This window comes from Phodopus roborovskii, unplaced genomic scaffold, assembly GCF_943737965.1.
Source record: "Phodopus roborovskii unplaced genomic scaffold, PHOROB, whole genome shotgun sequence".
Lineage (NCBI taxonomy): Eukaryota > Metazoa > Chordata > Mammalia > Rodentia > Cricetidae > Phodopus > Phodopus roborovskii.
In genome coordinates, this window is record NW_026126469.1 from 18,348,406 (window position 1) to 18,368,150 (window position 19,745).

Genomic DNA, 19,745 nt, shown 5'->3' on the forward strand with positions numbered 1-19,745 from the left:
AATTTGCCCTGGGGCTGGAGTGTTTCTCCCAGGGTCCTGACCCTACAACTAGACACTACATGAGAGACTGGGCCTGACCTTCTGCTAAGACACACCACACAGGTGAACAGCTTTGGGGAGATATGCTTAGGGCCATTTTAGGGATTCAAGAGTGTGAACATTGTGTGATGATCCTCAGCAAAATAAGTACAACTTTTGTTAGCCAGGTATGGTAACAAAAGACATCTGCCTGCCTGAATGTGGAGATTCAGGCAGGCAGATGTCTGTGAGTTCGAGGCCAGGCCAGCCTGATCTACAAAGCCAGTTCCAGGATAGCCAGAACTGTTATACAGAGAAGTCTTGTTTTGAAAGAATAATGACAGCAAAGACAATAAGCAAAATACAAGGGGCCTGCACTGCAGGCTGCTTAGAGCTTTTGTGAGCACTGAAGTTAAATGCTGGAAGCTATTTGTATTTTCATTCCCTAAACGAGTTTGTTTGAACCATCTGTAGCTGCACTTGTGCTTGAGCACAGGAGGGCTGGAGGTATTTGTGTGGGGAGAAAGGGCACAGGGGGCACAGGGAGACACACAGGCAGGAAATACATCAGGGCATGTGCTTGCCCCTCATTGGACCTGATGGGAAATGCGAAGACCTTGTGGGGTTGCTTTTTTTAGGCTTCTCAAGGCATGACTTGTGGCCATTTCTCTGGGAACTCTGAAATGGACCTGGCTAGAGCCCATCCATCTAGCTGGTATTTAATTAAAGCTTGCTTCAAACTTGGCTTTAAACTGTTGTAGTGGTTTTATTCTCGACCAGTGGGATTAGCATAATATATACATTCAGTTCACTGGTCTTGTTGTTAGGAGTTAGAGTTTATATTTAGTAGGGACTGTAGAAATCTCCTAAACAACTATGGGAGCCAAAGTTATATTTTAAGTTTTATTTGCTATGCCTAGGAGATCCATGAAACAAAAATGCCTCTGATCTGCAAGCCCCTTGCCCAAAGCTGGAGGCTATTGTTTATGGACAATAACAAGCCACGTGTTTCCACTCCCCTAGACAAATTTGTTTGATTCATCTGCACTAGATGTGCTTGATCACACATGGGTGGGCAGGAGGCTCAGGAGCAGGAAATAGGTCAGGATATATCATTGCCCCCGATTGGACCTGATGGGAAATTTGCTGGCCAGCTCTTAGATGCACCCCAGTAAAAATCAAACTTGCTTCAAATTTGGTACAAATATGGTAGTGGTGGGATTAACAGAATCATTCTTATTGTACAAACACAAAATCAAGGTTTAAAGAGAGTGAAAGATTTGTCTGCAGCCAAGAAGAGTGCCTTTCTCTAGTACCAGTGTTATAGAATTAATATAATGTCATAACAATGCTACACTACATTGTTATAGAATTATCATATCTCCTTCCCAGTGAGAATCACCACACTCAGAGATCAATATAAAAAAGCACTCCTTAATAACAGTGTTCATCCACCTCTGGCTCCTGCTCCAAGAGAAGACCGTCTTCAGTAAAAAATTCTACTAACTTACATATCTTAGACTTATGCATCCCAACAGTCTGTAGTTGTTTTTCGTTTGTCTTTTCTCTTTGTTCTTTGGGGCCCTGACACCCAGCTCCAAAATAAACACACAGTGACTTATTCTTTCTTATGGATGCCCAGTCTTAGATTAGCTTATTTCTAGCTAGCTTTTCTTCCTTTATCTCATCTACCTTTGTGCTTATACCTTTCTTTATTCTGTATACCTTTCTTTACTTCTGACTCTGTAGCTAGCTCTGCAGCCGGCTGGCTAGCTGACCCCTGGTGTACACTCTCCTCCTTCCTTTTCTCTCTTCTATTTATTCTTTCTGCCCGCCAGCCCCACCTACTTTTCTCTCTCCTGCCTACCTATTGGCCGTTCAGCTCTTTATTAGGCCAATCAGGTGTTTTAAGCAGGCAAAGTAACACAGTTTCACAGAGTTAAACAAACCCATCATAAAAGAATGCAACACATCTTTGCATCATTAAACAAATGTTCCACAGCATAGATGAATGTAAAATATCTTACGCTGATATTCCACATAGGCCATCATCCTTAAACCCTTTTCAGGTTACATCTTGAACACTTTAAATGGAGATAATAGACAGCAAGTCTAGGCAGGTAGGAGATTGACACAGCAAAGATATTGTCAGGATTATTCTTAAGTATACCTGTGTTTTTCTTTTCAAATAGTTGTCACCCAGGTTCACCTTACCCACCTGGCAGAATTATTTTTCCTATGAAGAGACAGAGTCAATGGCAGGTCAGGCCTTAGGGATGGTTGTGGCCCTGCTCCCTGCTCTGCCCCTTGAGTGGTCTCTTAGAGGCACAATCTTTGATATGGTGTGGACTTAATGGCTGATTATAGACTCCTTTTATGAGATGGAGTCTAACTGGAGGTCAGTGAATAAACATTAACAAAAACTTCCTTAGGACCCTAAACTTTAATCATGGCACAAAATTTTCTTTCTTACGGTTTGCAGCTAGCCTGGTTGTACACTACTTTTCTTCCAGTTGTGTACATTTAGCTTGGGCAGCGATCCCTTAGCTAAATGCTACTTTGTATAACTTAATATTTCCTAAGCATGTTTATTGTTATCCTTTAGAGCATCAATCTCACTACTTCAAATATGTTGGGTTGGGTTTTTTTCCCCAAAATGATTGAATAGGTGTTTTTCCCTTTTGCTCCGTAATTTCTTATTTTTATTTTATTTATTTTTTTAGGTTTCCTTAACAAGACATGGAATGGAGTTCTACAAGAGAGTATAGGACCTGTTCAGCAAGGCCATTTCATTCCCTTTGTTTCTCTCTCCTGCTGTGGCTTCGTTCGACTCCTCCTCTCTCTAAGGACTCCCTGTCACCGCCTCTTTTCGGGCTCGGCTGCCCCAAACAAATATGGCGCCGGCGCTTCAGCTCTGGCGGAAATGAGCTCACACGACACCGGAAAGGAAGGCGGGGAAAGCTAGCAGGCGGGTGGGTGACCGGCTGTGGGTGGGGCGGTGGCCGGGGCCCTTGCTTTACGTTTGGGGCTGGGGAGGCTCCAGGGACCGGTCCAGTCCGGTGTAGTGCGCGGAGCATCAGGGATAGGGGTGTCGGAAGAGGCCGCCGCGAACCTCTCTCTCCTCCGGCCGCAGCTGAAGCGGCCTCGGCGGAGCCCGCGTCCCGCCGGGCGGCGTCTGCCCGACCCTCCGCGGGCTGCGCGCGACCGCCCGGCTCAGTTTGGGGCTGAGGCGGGAACCGCCGAACTGGCTGGACGGGCCCTTTCTTCTGAGGACCCGGCCGAGGAGAAGAGGCAGCGCGGCCGGCCCGCCCCGGAGCCCCGAGGTCAGGCCGCGGGCTCTGGGGCTCTCCGGCCGTGGTCCCCCGTCCTTGCCCCGCGTTCCCGGCCGGAGGATCCGCGACCTCGCCGGCGCCGCCCGGCTGCTCCTCGGAGTGTGGCACTGAGCCCTCTGGCGGGGTGATTGGTCCTGCTTGTTTTTGTTCAGGAGAGGCATCTTTCTGAAGGATACCTGTGCTCTTAAAAGTTTTAACCGAAGTGGAAATGCGTGTCCTCGTTTTCTGGACCACTGACGGTTTCCACTCTAGCCGTGGTCTGATATCACATCCACAGTAAAAGCAAGAGAGAAGGGGAAAAGTACCTACAAGACCCCTCTGCAGTTGTTCTCTCCCGCCCGAGAAGGGCAGATGAACTTTGGAGTTAAGATGCAGGGAGGTGAGCCGGCGTCGGTCCTGAAAGTCTCGGAGAGTGAAGGGAAGCTGGAGGGCCTGGCCACAGCGGTGACCCCGAACAAGAACAGCAGCAACAGCAGCTGTGGGGGTGCAATCAGCAGTAGCAGCAGCAACAGCAGTCGCGGTGGCAGTACGAAAGGCTGGCAGTACAGGTATAGTCCTCCAAAGTGACGTTCTGGGGTGGAAGTGAGTGTTTGGGGGTCCACATGTTGCAGTTGGGAGGCCACTTCCGAAGCAGCTGATAATCTTTCTTGGACCTAGAACCCCTGTTTCCATTAACAGGATTCACTTCATCCAGTTCATTCAACAGGTATCTGTTGAAGGCCTTTTGAGGAATTCATAAATGTACCCCAGAATTTCTTCTACTGCCCAAGGGTGTGTTCCTCCTCTGATTTATTTCTGTACTCACTTCTGTTTTTGCCTCTGTTGTAATTTGTTTACAAGTAAGCCTGAATGGCTGTTAGAGAAGAAGCTGTTGAGCTCAGCACTTTCAGCGGCTAGCAAATGCGGGGTGCTCCAAAGTTTGGGACGATAGGAGTAAGGAAAGTATCTTACCCTTTGGGTGCTTGTGATGGAGGGACTTTAATACTTAGGCTTCAGAGGCAAAGAGACAATAGAGTGTAGACAGTTTTCGTCAATATAAATGAAAAATTTAAGGAGCAAGAGTTCCTGGAGAAACAACCAAAGTTTCACTTTTGTGTTTTCTGTATGTGAAGTGTAGGGAGAGATTGCTATCTCTAATTCTAAGAATAAACAGAATCAGGGCTTCCTGTGATGCTGGAACCTACAGTGATGATACTTAAGTTTTGGTTAATTACCTGTGTGTTTAACTCTAGGGTTTTTTCTTTTAAGCTCTGTGACTGCACTTGTGAAACGTGTGTGTGTGTGTGTGTCTGTCTGTCTGTCTGTGTGTTTCATTTTGTGAAAGATGAATATTTATCATGAGTACTATTACGTGAAGTGTTCATGTATTACAATATACAAATATGGGCTGAGTGTGGTGGCACTCCTTAATCCCACCACACTGGAGGCTTAGGCAGGAGGATATCTGTGACTTTCAGGCCAGCCTGATCTGTATGGTGAGTTCCAGGGTAGCCTGGACTACATAGAGAGCCCTATATCAACACCCCCACCAGGACCAAACCAAACCACCTAATATGCAAATATGTGTGTGTGTGAAATATGCATGGCATGACTTTACAGGAATGAGGAGAGTAGGTAGCTTTAATTAGTTGGCAAGTGGGGATTGAACTAAAGTCAGTATGATAGTCTCTCACCCTTTGTGATTTTCTTCATTTTATTTTTTTATGTGTATGAGTATTTGCCCACATGTATGTATGTATCTATGTGTGTTTGCACGTGTGCTTTGGTTGTTGAGACCAGAAGAGGGCATTAAATCCTCTGCAGCTGTTGCTATAGTCAGTTGTGAGCTGATATATGGGTGCTGGGCACCAAACCCCGGTCCTCTGCAAGAGCAGCCAGTGTTCTTCACTACCGAGCCATCTCTCCCGCCCTTTCCCTTTATGAGTTAGGATGAACCATTAGAAAATTCTTCTTGTGGGGATATTTTGATATCATTAAAGGAAATAAGGTAAAGTTCAAGATACCCAGAACCCAGTCTTCTGATAGTCTTAATTCTGAAAACCACTATTTTATATTCGTTGGTGTTTTGTCTGCGTGTATGTCTGTGCGAGGGTGTTAGATCCGAGGGAACTGGAGTTAGAGACAGATATGAGCCACCACATGGGTGCTGGTAATTGAACCCTAGTTCCTGAAATCACTCTGAATTAAAGTGGAAATTTTACTCAGAGCTCAGCTTGTGGTCTCCTTTTCTTGACTTTTCCCCCAGGTTCAGTCTAGAGATGTTTAAAACAAAATAGTAACAATTATAAAATGTGACCTAACCCTTTGCCCTGGAAGGCAGTTTACACTTTCTGCCTCTCTCATTTACTAAGCAGCCTGTGCCGTTTGCTCTGCCTTTACCAAGGAACAGTGCTGTTCCACCTGAGTTCCCTGTCAGTATACATGCCATTGGAAGATTTTCCTGACTACTTATCCCCGAGCCACAGCTGCACCCTCGTCCCATTTTCTTGACTTCCTGACCTTACTTTCTCTTGTTTGTCCCTGTCAAGGTTGCATTGGTTGGCTTTTCTTTGTCCTTCTCCAGGCTGGCTTTATTCTCTTGTGCTGTGGGCTCTTTATCTTTCTGACTTCATCTGATGGAGTCTGAGTCAGGAAAACTTCAGGAACTCTAGAGCCTCGTAGTCAACTAACTGCCTATCTGACCATTACAGAGCTCATCAGTAACTTTGATCTCTACAATAATTTAATGCTATCTCCATTTTGAAAATGTACATTGTTGGGTATACTGTGTGTGTGTGTGTGTGTGTGTGTGTGTGTGTGTGTATGTTTTGAGATAGGACCTCATGTAGCCCAGGCTTGCCCTGAGTTTGCTATGTAGCTGAGGAGGACACTGAACTACTGATCTTTCTGCCTCCAAAGCATTGGGATTATAGGTAGGCTTAAGATGTGAATTAACACTTTTAAAGTGTTAATTAATATCGTATCTAAAACATCTTATAGAAGGATTACATATGTGAAATATTTGTCTTACGTACTTGTCCCCAATCACCCAGTTTCTCTGCCTAGAGAAACTATTTTTACTGATTTTTTTTTTTTATTTGTTTGGTTTTTAGACAGTTTTTCTGTATGACAGGCCTGGCTATCCTGGAACTTGCTTTGTGGACCAGGCTGGCTCTGTACTCACTGAGATCTACCTGCCTCTGCCTCCCAAGTGATGGGACTAAAGGCAAGTGCTACTAATGCCTGGCTCCTTTTTTTTCTTTTCTTTTTAAAAAAATAATTTATTTTTATTTTATTTGCATTGGTGTTTTGCCTTCGTGTATGTCTGTGTGAGAGTGTCAGATTTTGGAGTTACATACGGTTGTTAGCTGCCATGTGGGTGCTGGGTACTGAACCCAGGTCCCCGGAAGAGCAGTCAGTGCTCTTAACCTGTGAACCATCTCTCCAGCCCCTTTTGTTTTTTTGAGACAGGGTTCTGTATATAGTCCTGGGTGTCTTAGGATCCACTCTGTATACCAGACTAGCCTCAAACTCCCGGAAGTCTGCTTGCCTCTGTCATACCCTTCCTTCCTCTCTCTTACACATGTGTCCATGTTTTTATAGGCATGTCCTCATGTGAGTGCAGGTATGCATGCTTGTGAGCACATGGAGCCCAGAACAAGTCATTGGGTTCCTCAGAATTGGAGTTACAGGTACTTGTGAGACATCTGGATTGTTAAGTGGGTGTTGGGGTTGGAACTCCAGCCCTCATGATTGTGCAACAATTGATTCTAACCTCTTACCCATTTCCAGTTCCCGCCCCTTACCTCTACCACCCCATCTTATTTGAGACAGGGTCTTACTATGTAACCTTCGCTGGCCTGAACTTGTTAGGTAGACTAAGCTGGTCTCAAACTCACAGAGATCTCTGCTTCTGCCTCTCCAGTGCTGGGATTAAAGGAGTACAGCACCATGCCTGTTATGAGCACTTGCCTGCCAGCCTGGTCCTGGTGCCTCGTCAGTCCCAAAATAACACACAGAGACTCTTATCAGTTATAAAGCTGTTGGACAATGGCTAGAGCTTCTTATTGGCTAGCTCTGTCTTAAGTATTAACTTATTTCTATCATTCTGAGTGTTTCCACATGGCCTTATCTTACCGGAGAGGCATTCCGGACTTCTGTCACACCCTACGTCTTGACTCCTCACTACTACATCTCCCAGAATCCTCCTTGCCTCCTAATCTCACCTATCTTGCTTTCCTACTGGCCAACAGGGCTTTATTCACTAATCAATTAGAGAAACATATTTACAGGATGATATCTTCCATCACCATGCCTGTCCCTCCAGATAGCCCTATTTCTGGTTTCTTACTGTAGTGCCAGATAAAGTTGTATTATTTCATTATTTACTAAGTGCTTGTTTATATTCAATATTATTATTATTTATTTGTAGCAGTATAGAGAGTCAAACCTCAAACTTTGCAAGTATATAGACATGTAGGCATTTTAGCTGTGTGTGTAGGTATGCGTGTGCCACAGTGTGCATATGGAGGCTAGAGCATAGCCCTCAGGAGTCAGTTCTCTCCTCCTTCTGTGTGGGTTCCCAGGGTTCGTTAGGGTTGGCAGTGAGTGCCTTTCCCCGCTGAGCCATGTCACTGGTCCCTTAGTGCATTTTGTGTGACAGGGAGAGGACTGTTGTGTGTGGTGGGTGCAATTCGACACTGGAGGTTGCCAGCATCTTTCTCAGTTGTTTTCCACTTTATTTTTATTTTAAGTTTTTAAAAATTAGCCGGGCAGTGATGGCATATGCCTTTAATCCCAGCACTAGGGAGGCAGAAGAAGAACTTTTGTCATTCTCTGTGTGTGAGTGTTGGTGTGCCATGGTGCCCGTGTGACGGTCGGAAGCCTGTGTGGAGGTTGATGTTCTCCCTCCACTGTGCATTGCAGAGGTTAAACTAGGGTTGCCAGGCTTGTGGCAAGTGCTTGTGGAGCTTTCTCACCAGCCCTCTCCCCCTTTCTTTTTGAACAGGGTCTCTCACTAAATCCAGAGATCCTCCTTTCTTTGCCTCCCCGACACTGGAAATACAGCTTCACACTGCTGTGCCCAATTGTATGTGGTGCTAGGACCTTACTCTCAGGACCTCCCCACCTTTTTTAAAAGTGATGGAAGAGATGAGCGTCAAGGCCTTACACGTGCTTGGTACATGCTCTGCCACTGAGAGAATTGTATCCTGAGACAAGTTTTCACTAAATTGATCATCAGGCTGGCCTCGAACTCGCTTCAGGTTGTTCTTGAACTTGCCATCCTTTGTCTCAGCATTCCAGGTTGCTGGGATTACTCTGTGTAGCCCTGGCTTCCCTGGAACTCACTTGTAGACCAGGCTGGCCTCAAGCTTTGCCTCCTGAGTACCAGGATTAAGGGCATATGCCACCACCACCCAGCAATTCTTACTCATGTTTTTAATAATGTAGTTTTTTAATGACTCGTTTCAAAATGTAGGTAAAGTGAGTTTGGTGGTGCACACCTTTAATCTCAGCACTTAGGAACCAGAGGCAGGTGAATTTCTCTGAGTTTAAAGCCAACCTGGTTACATGGTAAATTCCAGGATGACCAGGACTATATCTTGAAACAAGCCAGGCAGTGGTGGCACACACCTGCCTATAATCCCAGCGCTAGGGAGGCAGAGGCAGGTGGATCTCTAAATTCAAGATAGCCTGGTCTATAGAGCGAGTTCCAAAACAGCCAAGGCTACACAGAGAACCCCTGTCTTTAAAAAATCCAGGAAGGGGGGGAGAAAGCAATATAGCAAGCTTTCTTGTCAGACTGTCTTTATACACCAATACACCAGCCCTCAAATAATGACCCAGAGACATATTAACTATGAAAGCTTGGCCTTAGCTTAGGCTTTTCCCACTAGCTCTTATAACTTAAAGTTACCTGCTTTTGCCAATCTGTGTTCTGCCACATGACTTGGTTACCTCTTAGTACAGCAACTCAGACTTGCTCAGAGTCAGCTGACAAAATCGTGCTCCTAGATACTTCCTTCCAGTCTCTCTCTCTGCCCCAAAGTTCCACCTATCCCTCCTGCCTAGTTATTAGCTGTTTAGCTTTTTATTACTCTAGTCACAGCAATACATCTTCACACAGTGTACAGATATCCTACAACAAAGAGATGTAGGTGAGACAAGGGTTACTGTTACAAATTACCCCCAAGTTCAGGGACTCAATTTACTAAAGCAGCACCTTTGTGTCTTTGAGGCAGGTGGCAAGGTGACCAGGTCGCCTTGTTGCTTAGGCTAGCCCAGACCCCAGAACTTCCTGCCTCAGCCTTCCAAGACACCCAGGTAAAACAGGAGCATTAATTACTTCACAGTGTATGGGTTGGTATTTCAGCTAGCTGTGTCCTGTCTCTGTGTTCTTCATGAAGCTACAGTCATTAGCCAGAAGCTTGAATTCAGATAGGAAGGCTTTGCTTCTTACCTCTCCCTTGGGCTCATGGCATAATTCAGTTCCTCAGGTCCTCACGCCTGCTGGTTGGAGACCTAGCTGGTTCCTGGCCATGGGGACGTTTCCACAAATTATTCTATAGCTGGGTGGTATAATTCAGCAGAGGCAGGAATAGAGAGCCAGACTTACAGCTCTCAGTTACAGTTTTTCTAACCTAAGCATGTAAGTGACAGCTTATCATTTTTCTCTAGGCATTAGAAGCCTGTCTTACACATGGCTTGCACACCAGCTGTCTGGATTTTTGGGTACATGCCAGAAAATGTCTACCATAGTTAGTAATGCAATGGAGTATGGATGATCACCTAATAGTGGTAGGAAAGAGCCTCAGTGACCTGGACACACAACAGTAAGCTTAAAGGAGCATGGATGAGAGGTGGTGATGAGAGGAGGAAATGCAAATTGACCCCAGTCATCACCCATATTTAAAATTCTGAAAATCTAGAGGAGAAATGAATTTGGGGCAGTCAGATTATGCATTTGGCTTTAGATGTGTCCAGCTCAATATGTCCACGTATTTGCAGGTCATATTCAGCTAGCTTCAGGATGAAGGGGTGAGAAGTGTAGGTGATGGTCTTCCTGGTCTCTCACCACATTTAACCCTCACAGTTCTCAGAGCATCGTCTCTGTTCTGTAGTGGAAGAAGATGGAAGTTGAAATGGGTTGCTCAGGATTCTATAACTAGTAATTGGAAGAATTTTTACTTCTAGGTAGTTATTGCATAGAGGTATTAAAAGAAGATAGGCTGTTATGAATGTACATAATTGATAACAACTAGTTTAATACATGTTTGTCTCATGTTTTTCTAGGGTTCTAACTCATAACAAATACTTTTGAGCCTCTTCAGTGTGTGAGCCTCTCTGTTACTCAATTCCCGCTTGTGTGCACACCCAGAAGAGCGGGGCTTGGGAGCTCCTGGGCTTCGTTTTCAGCACCATTGAAAAAATGAGAAGAAAGGGCCGCAGCAGTATTTGCACACTGTCCCTTGATGACATAAGAAAAAGTTGGTTGAATTTATTCCATTAGCCTTAAATTGCCTTTTAGAGTCATTTATATTCACATATGGATTTTACCATTTGCAGGCAGGAATAGATTTCTTAATTCTCCATCCTTCCGTTTTCACAGTGAATATTAACAGTTCATAAATGAATTTTCCCCTTTATTTTTTTCCGTGTCAGCTTCAAGGGAAGTTTACAAATCCATAACTACACTTTCTGTTTATTGAGGTGGACAGAAAGGAGTGAACCAAAGGAAGTGTTAAAAGGCAAGCTAGGGCCTGTATGGTAGGGACTGCCTTTTCAAAAATTTCAAACATGTAAAAATTTTGATGTTAGGCTCTCCACCAGCTAACCATGATTAACTAACAGGCTCTGAATTAGCAAGTGATTGTGCTTTTCGGAAGGTGGGCGTCTTCGAGTGTGTTCATCTTCCAGGCCATTATATAGCCTAGAAAATGTCTGGAACAAAGGGAGGTCAGAACCTCTGCTCATAAACATACCTTGGAAGATAGAGATCATGTCTGTCATTTGTCCTATGTTTTTGCTGTTGTGTGATGAAATACAGTCCTGCTTTAGTAGAGTCAGTAGTACTACTCACTGCTTTTAATGGAATGTGTGTTGGAGCAAGGAGGTTCTGCCCTTTAACACAGTCTATCTGTCCTATGTGTAGGCGTCTCTTGCCCTCTATGTGGCCCGGTGGGATTTGGCTGGAAATCTGTGCAGCCGTAGCTCTGAGAACTGAAGTCTGTCATTTCACACTAGGACTCTTCTGCTACTCTCTATGAGATTGAAGCATGCTAATTTTCTAGCTTCTGAGTAGAGTGATTCTCAAACCCTTTATGGCTTCTAACAAAATATCTACTGGAGAATAACACAATAATAAAAATGATTAGGTTTGGTGCTAGAGTCAAACCAATGGTCTTGATCTTGCTGGGTAAGTTCTCTACCAACGAGCTATGTCCCCAGCCAAATCAGTAGTTAAATATACATAACCACATATTACAATATTTGTATTTCATGGATGTGGTCATTTTTCATGATAAATACATCTTCCACAAAATTTTGCCTTTAGCTCCTAAGTTTCACACACATTCCACACATTCAGCTCCTGAGCTGAAAAGAACTAAACACACAGGCTGTTAGCCAAGACTTAAGAATTCACCCCCCTGTGATTCAGTACCATAGCGTGCCCTGATTTCATTCTTCCTCAAAGTTATGGATTGTAAGTTTCTCCTGTGCTTTATCAGACTCTTTCAATGTTTTTGTTCATAAAGGTTTTCTCTTGAAGACAGCATTTAAGGGACCTGATGACCTCCAGCTGAACTCTGAGCTGTGGTCCAAGTGCCAGGCAGGCTCTGTACTCTTCAGTGCTGCCTCCTGGCCCCGCCCTTGTCACACACTCACCTGCTCCTCTTGGTTATCAATCTGATAGAAACTGCAGCCTCGGATGGCACTGAGCATTGCTGGCTCACTCACTGCTACCCTGCTTCTCTGTTGCTGATAACTCCTTCAGTAACTTTTCCTTAGAGTTCTCTTCCAGACCCTGTCCACCTCTTATCATTTATGTACCTTGAGTAATCCTGTTTACAACCATGTCTTCACATATGCCAAGTGCATTGCCCAGTCTCTGTATCTCAGTCATGCCAGATACCTTCCTCTGTACCCCTTGCAGGTCCTTAAGGCCGTGTGTAAGTTACCAGAAAATGCAGCTGGCATCTAGCTGCTGCTTTTGTGTCTTTTCTCTCACTCTTCTGTCCCTTTCTCATTTCATACCTAATCAGTCACCAGGCTCTATCACCCCAACCTGTTATCATATAGTCCTGTATTTTAATGACATACCTTTTTTTTTCAGAACATGGTTTCTCAGTGTAGCTCTATAGACCAGGCTGGCCTCGAACTCACAGAGATCTACCTGCCTCTACCTTCTGAGTGCTGGGACTAAGGTGTGTGCCACCACTGCCCAGATGACATATTCTTTTTAGATAAGCATCATGTATTCTCTCATTTGTGGTTCCTAGGTTGTGTATAGATACATAAAATTAGGCACGTGAATGTGAAAGTAGAAGCAAAACTGTCTAGGGGACAAAGGGGACTGATTGGTGGGGAAACGGAGAGGGTGTGCTCAACTTAATAAAACTTAAACGAAACTTAAAAAGTGAAAGTAGAGCTGGCAGTGGCTGTATGCGCCTTTAATTCTAGCCCTTGGAAAGCAGAGGCAGGCGGATCTCTGTGAGTTTGAGGCCAGCCTGGTCTACAGAGCGAGTTCCGAGATAGCCAGGAGGTGGGAGTGGGAGGAGACACCTGTTTGCCAGGCAGAGGCAGGCAGGTCTTTGAGATTGAGGCCAACATGGTCCACAGAGTGAATTCCAGGGCAGCTGTGGCTACACAGAGAAACCCTATCTTAAAAAAAATGAAAGAAAAGGCAAGTGTTTTTTAAAAGAATTTGGATGCTCTCATTACTGTGTAGAGACCCTTGCTACTGTGTTTTCTCTCTGTGGAGATGTGTTTCTCCTGGGGATAATTACAAATTTCAGATGGAAAGATATTGCCTTTTAAATATCTCTTTTTAGTGGGTTTCCAGAGTACTTTGTGTTTAGTAAGAATCATTTATTATTATTATTATTATTATTATTACTATTATTATTATTTTTTGGTGGGGGGGTGGTGGTTCAAGGAATGGTTTCTTCGTTTAGTTCTGGCTATCCTGGAGCTCGCTGTATTAACCAGGCTGGCCTCAAACTCAGATACCCACCTCTCTGCCTCCTGAGTGCTAGGATTAAAGGCATGTGCCACCACTGCCTGGTGAATCATTTGTTCCTAACTGAAAGGATCTGAGAGTATTTAAAAGCAAGCTTAATTTTAAACATATTTATGTCTCTTAAGTCTGAAAGGTTAACAGTTACTGTGTTAGTCAGCATTGGAGCCTAACACCCATGACCCTAGCCTTCAGGGAGTTGAAGCAGGAGGGATCACACATTCACGGCCAGCCTAGGCTGCATAACAAGACTGACTCAAAACTAAAACAAATAAAAAAGAAGTGTGTAGTAGTAATGAAAATTCAGAATTGAAACAGTTGGTGTCTAGGAGGGAGTACCAGACAAAACATACTAATACCACTTGACAGTTCAATTCAGCAGCCCCTTAAAATTTTTATAAATGTTATTATAAAAAATTTGTAAATAAATAAAGCATCACACAATAATGAGGCCCAGTCTCTTTCTACAGCCAACTTCTGTACAGTTTACATAGGCTGGGGATGGAAGTCATGGAACTTTACATTAAATTTTGTGTGTGTGTGTGTGTGTGTGTGTGTGTGTGTGTGTGTGTGTGTGTGTGTTTTACCCTTAGACCAGGTTTCTCTGTGTAGCTTTGGCTGTCTTGGAACTTGCTTTGTAGACCAGGCTGACCTCAGACTCACAGAGATCCGCCTGCCTCCATCTACAGAGTGCTGGGATTAAAGGCATGTGCCACCACTGCCTGGCTTCTAATTTTTACATTTTAAATATAGAATATATCTGATATACTTATCCACATTTAAAAAAAAAGCTCATGACAGTTTTAGAACTGGAAAAACAATTAATTTTGTATCCTCTTCCATAACATCACCTGCATTCAGTCCTTCCTTATATCCTTATAATTTAGCCTTTCTTGTTGTTTTCTTCATGTTATACTGTGCCTACGTGTACATTTGTTTATATATACACTAACACTGTTTTAATTTTAATATTTTAAAATACATATTAATTTATTATGAATACATATGGAGTATGTTATGTGCACATGTGTGCTGGCATCTGAGAAAGCCAGAGGCATTGATCCCCTTAGACTAGAGTTAAAAGCAATTGTGAGCCACAGTTGCTGGGTGCTAGGAACAGAACTCAGAACCTCTGGGAGAGCAGTAGGTACTCTTATCCATCAAGCCATCTCTCCAGCCCCTTTTTGAGCAGTTTTCATAGACAGCTTCCAGGACCAGTTCCAAGTAAATGGCACATTGAGATCAGTGGGTTATTGCAGCACTGAAGACAACTTCTTTGTAGTTTAGTTTACAGGGTCTTGTTTTTAATCACCTGGTTTGGAGAACATGAAATAGCATGATAAAATCAGGCATGTAGTGTTTTCCTCAGTTTTAACAACCAGGTTGTCTTAATATTGAAGGTTCATTAAGTGTATACAAAAATGTATACACTTGTAATGGGAATGGAGCATGAGCGCTGGAGGATCACACACACTGTCACAGGCTTTCATCAGAAAGAGATTCTTGAGACCAGGAATGTTTCAGGTTGGGGGTTTTCAGATTTTGGTGTATGCTTGTGGCTTTACTGGTGACATCCCTTAGTCCCTTTGGATTTGGAAGTTTTGTATAAGGAGATAGAGAAAAAAGTGAACAAAAGATGTTCGGGTCCAGCCCAGAGTTGTGCTGTATGCCATCATCCCAGCACTTTGGAGGCAGAGGCAGGGGAGTCTAAGGTCAGTCATCCTTGGCTGCATAGTGGCTTTGAAACCAGTCTGGGCTCCCAGGAGACCATGTCTCCCAAAACAAAACATTGAGTCCCACAGCATCTTTTGATGGCCACCAGGGGGCACAGTGGTTCCACATTTGTTGACTGTGTTAACTAGTTCTTGGGCACAGAAATGTGTAACAGTCCTGGCTGTCCTGGAACTCACTCTGTAGACCAGGCTGGCCTTGAACACACAGAGATCCTGCTTCTGCCTCCCGAGTGCTGGGATTAAAGGTGTGGGCCATCGCCCAGCTGAACTCCTGATTCTTTTGCCTCCTGACTACAGGGATCACAGGAATATGCCACTACACCTGGTTTAAAAGTTACCTTGAAAGACCTGCCCCTTTCTGAACAGAGGAGTGTGGTGATTTATTATTTATGATTTATTAATGCTTGCCTGAGGATTGAGAAAGCAAAGCCAGCCTCAAGCTATGGAGGTCAGGCAGTGGTGAAAGTGGCGAAAGGCAGGTGGACCTCGGAGTCCAAGACCACCCTGGCTAGCTAGTACACTTAAGATTTTAGGAAAGTTTCTCCTCATAATCCACATGTAGATAGTCCCAGAAGTCCAGTTCTTGTAGGACATGCTCAGCTGCAGTGCTTTAATGACATGCCACCAGGTAGGGAGGACACCTTCTACAGGCAGAGGCTTGGTGTGGAGAACCTGACTAAAAAGCAGTTTCCCATCCTGGTCCCAGAATCACGTCAGCCCCAAATAGCACACAGAGACTCTGTATCAGTTATGAAACTGTTGGCTGGTTACTAGCATTTCTTAATTGGCTAGCTCTGTCTTAAATATTAACCCATTTCTATCAGTCTAAGTATTTCCACAGTGGTCTTGGCTTACATGGCCAGCCCTGCATCTCCTTTGCCTGCTACATCTCTGCAGAGAAGAGAGCTATTTCCTGTTTGTTCCTCTTATATTCTGATTCTGCCCAGCTACATCACTTCCTGCCTGTCTGTACAAACCTCCAGACCTCTATGGTTAGCTAGTGGCAGTATCTGCCATGTTATGACACTTCCTGCCTGGCCAATCAGTGTTTTATTCATCAACCAATGAGACAAACATATTTACAGAAGAACATTCCCCATCATCTCCTCTTTTCTGTCTAAATAAAAAGAAGGGTTTTAACTTTAACATAGTAAAATTACATATAACAAAACAGTTATTAAGCAAGAACTATAATTGCAATATTTAGTTCATTAACATTTAGCAAGATTTAAAGAAAGTATTCCATCATCTATCCTATCTTTGGGATTCTAAAGTCTTATAAGTAACTTATCTTTAATCCTAACTAAGGAAAACTATAACCATAGCTATCTGTCTTCAACTCCATTAAAAAACACAGAAGGATAATATAGAAACTCTAGAAATGACAGAGACATCTTGTTGCCTGGACAGTCATCCGAAATTCTTCTGTAAATTGGCGCATCCATCTTCGACCCATGGGCCATAGTGTATCTGGCAGACTTCTCAGCAAAGTGGGAAACTTTAAACTGTCCACCTGTGTTGGAAGTTTGTCAGTCACTTTTCTCTGTGTTCTACAGAATGTCTGGCAGACTCTTCCATGAAGCAGAAACCCTGTAGCACTGTCCATCTTGTTTCAGCAGTCACTTTTCTGTGGGTCCTGCATGTCCAGTTTATACAGCATAGAGTCAAATAGTCCAAACAAGAGCAGTATCTTGCCCAAATGGCTAGTCTTGCCATACTGGAAGTAAACTCCATAATGAGTTTCTTCCATGTCCATCTTCCTTTCTGATGAAGATGTTGCCAGCAACAGTTGTGCCTCACTGTTAAGAAAAACCCTAAACCATTTTAAATGCCATATTCTGTAGGTCTTTGAAAGGTTTGAAGAATGCCTATCCATTTGAAATATATCTCTGTATATCCAGAAAACCTAACTAACTTAACTATAAATTTTGACTACTATAGGTAACTATTATCTGTACTAAATTATACATTACATTTTAAAATGACCTATATAAACACAATACTTAAACAAGAGGAGAAATATACCACAAAATTGACCTTAAATTTGTATCAATACAAATCCATTCCAAAACAAAGTATTCATTTCTTAGCCATAATCCCCTTTTTACCTTTAAAAAGAGATTGGTTGTGATCATTAACCATTTATAACCAACCCCATTTAGATGAAAACAAACATTTGTAGACAATATTTGGGAATTTGGGCGTTGTTCTTTCCAAACTGCTTCCTGCTGTTGGGGGCACTGTCTTGGGGGATCCTATGAAGATGCAGAAATCCTGGCTGTAGTGGTCTGCAAGGCTGCCTTGTCCCAGCTGTTTTGAATGTTGGGTCACCTGGGACACTGTTTCAGGGGTCTTGCTTGATCAAACCATGTTAGTCTGGAAGGAATCCACAGCTTTCCATTTTCTTTGGAAACAAAAATAGAAATTCTTTTCCCCAGTAACCTGTCTTAAATTTTGAAGTCAAAGCATTTTTAAAATATATAAATTGGATTAATTCAGCATCATTGATAATCAAGTGTATTTTAGCAGTTGTTGTTCCTTCCTTAGTAATTGAGCAATTCAAAGACAACACAATACCATACAGTATCCAGACTCTTTGTATTTTCTGTTTTTATGTGGCTTTTTTATTATTCTGTTTCTTTTACTTCTATTTTTTTTTTTTTTAAATTGAGACAGGGTTTCACTGTGTAACTTTGGCTGCCCTGCAATTCACTCTGTACACCAGGTTCACTTTGAAATCGCAGAGGTTTGCTTGCCTCTGGCTCCCGAGTGCTGGAATTAAAGGTGTGTGCCACTATACCCAGCTACTCTCTTTCTATTTTTTTAAAACCACTTTATCCTGTTTCTTTTTCTCTCCCAAACCTATGTATATTTTAAAACAAACTGTAAACCTTTAGAGCTTCTTCATCTTAATCTGTCCTTACTGTAAATCTTTATCTTTTTCTGGCCACGAGTCTTTTGTCTGCTAAATAACAACATTGCTTTCCAATATGGCAGGGGTACATTTACCACCAGCACTGAGAGCTCTGCTCACCGCCTTGGTCTATGCTGTCATCAAGCAGCATACTGCTGGCTTAGAGATGTGGTCACTGCCACTGCCAGCTCTCATACACACCATTGAATTGTTAGCAGGGCTTCTTAAAAGAGCCCTGTGGTTTTTTGCTGCTTATGCCAAGTCCTTTGTAGAAGTAACTTCTGTACAGGTCAGGTCATGGAGCCCCAGGGCTGGACAAAGAAGGACAGAAACGGTTTTGTGTGTGTGTTTGTGTGGGGAGGGCATGTGTTAAGTGCCCAAAGCAGAGGAAGGACTCTAGGAAATTGTTTTGGGGTAGTTGTTTAGTTGTTTTAAGTACAACACTTAGAGTGTATTTGTTTTATATTTATGCAGTTTTATAATCACATAATGACTATATTTGAAATATTAACAATAAGTGGAGTATTGTACTTGTTTTGAAGAAGTTTGGTAAATTAAAATCCTGTAAATAAAATCAAGGGGGAGGGGTTCAGGTACCTCAGTGATTCTTTTTCTTCTGAAGAGTTTCACTTTTTCATGGGGAGTGGGGGGGTGACATAAGGTCTCTTTGTAACCCTGCCTGGCCTGTCATTTTGTATGTTGACCAGAGTGGGTCAACACTCTGCCTCTGCTTTCCTGAGGGCAGAGACTAAAGGCATGCATGACCATGCCTGGCTAATTTGATGAGTTAAGTCTGTGCAGCTGTTTTCAAACCTGTGCAATTGCCTATCTGGAATTTCAACCATTTTTCACCAACTTCAACTTTCTGTTCTTTTTGAAACAGTGATCATATGGAAAATGTTTATGGCTATTTAATGAAGTACACCAACCTCGTCACCGGGTGGCAGTACAGGTAAGTTGACTGTCCTATCATGTCAGCCTCCTAAGAGGTTGGGAATGTGGAGCTGATGTGTTATATGCAGACATCAGTACAAATAGCGGGGAGCCTTTTAGAGGAGGGTCTACCACATCTCTCCTACACGTGGGGTGGGTTTCTCCTTAGTTGGAGGGGTTGCATATATCCAAGTGACAGCTTCTAACTCCCAGAAATATGATTAGGAATAGAGTGCTGTGTTCCCTAGCCATGTGCTTTTACTGTGTGCAGAGGTGAGGAAAATGGGTATACGGGCTTGACTCTCAAAGCTCTGTGACCTTGGAGGGTTAACTAAGCAGCCTACAGCCACACCACCGTGGGTGAGCAGGGAAGTGTGCACTTGCCAGTTGCAGGCAGAGGCTCTAAGCCTTTTCTTTTTAAAGTGAAATTAAATACACAGGATTTAATGCATCTAACTCAGTGTTATTAAATGTAGTCACCATTTTGTACAGCTGCCATAACCAACTACCCATCTCCAGAACTTTCCTCAACCTCTCAAGCTGAAACTCTGGCCTCTTCCTTCAATATTCCTTCTGCCTCGTGTCCGTGGAGCATATAA

At 43.3% G+C, this 19,745-nt stretch overlaps 1 protein-coding gene across 1 annotated transcript in view; it reads left to right on the forward strand.

Annotated features, from left to right (window-relative positions):
* The first annotated feature begins 3,486 nt into the window (after positions 1-3,486).
* Osbpl11 (oxysterol binding protein like 11) overlaps positions 3,487-19,745 on the forward strand; it is a 62,560-nt gene continuing 46,301 nt past the window's right edge. The window contains exons 1-2 of the mRNA XM_051191375.1: positions 3,487-3,898; positions 19,097-19,165. Coding sequence (XP_051047332.1) covers positions 3,702-3,898; positions 19,097-19,165 — 266 coding nt within the window. The 5' untranslated portion in view covers positions 3,487-3,701. The remainder of the gene's footprint in view (positions 3,899-19,096; positions 19,166-19,745) is intronic.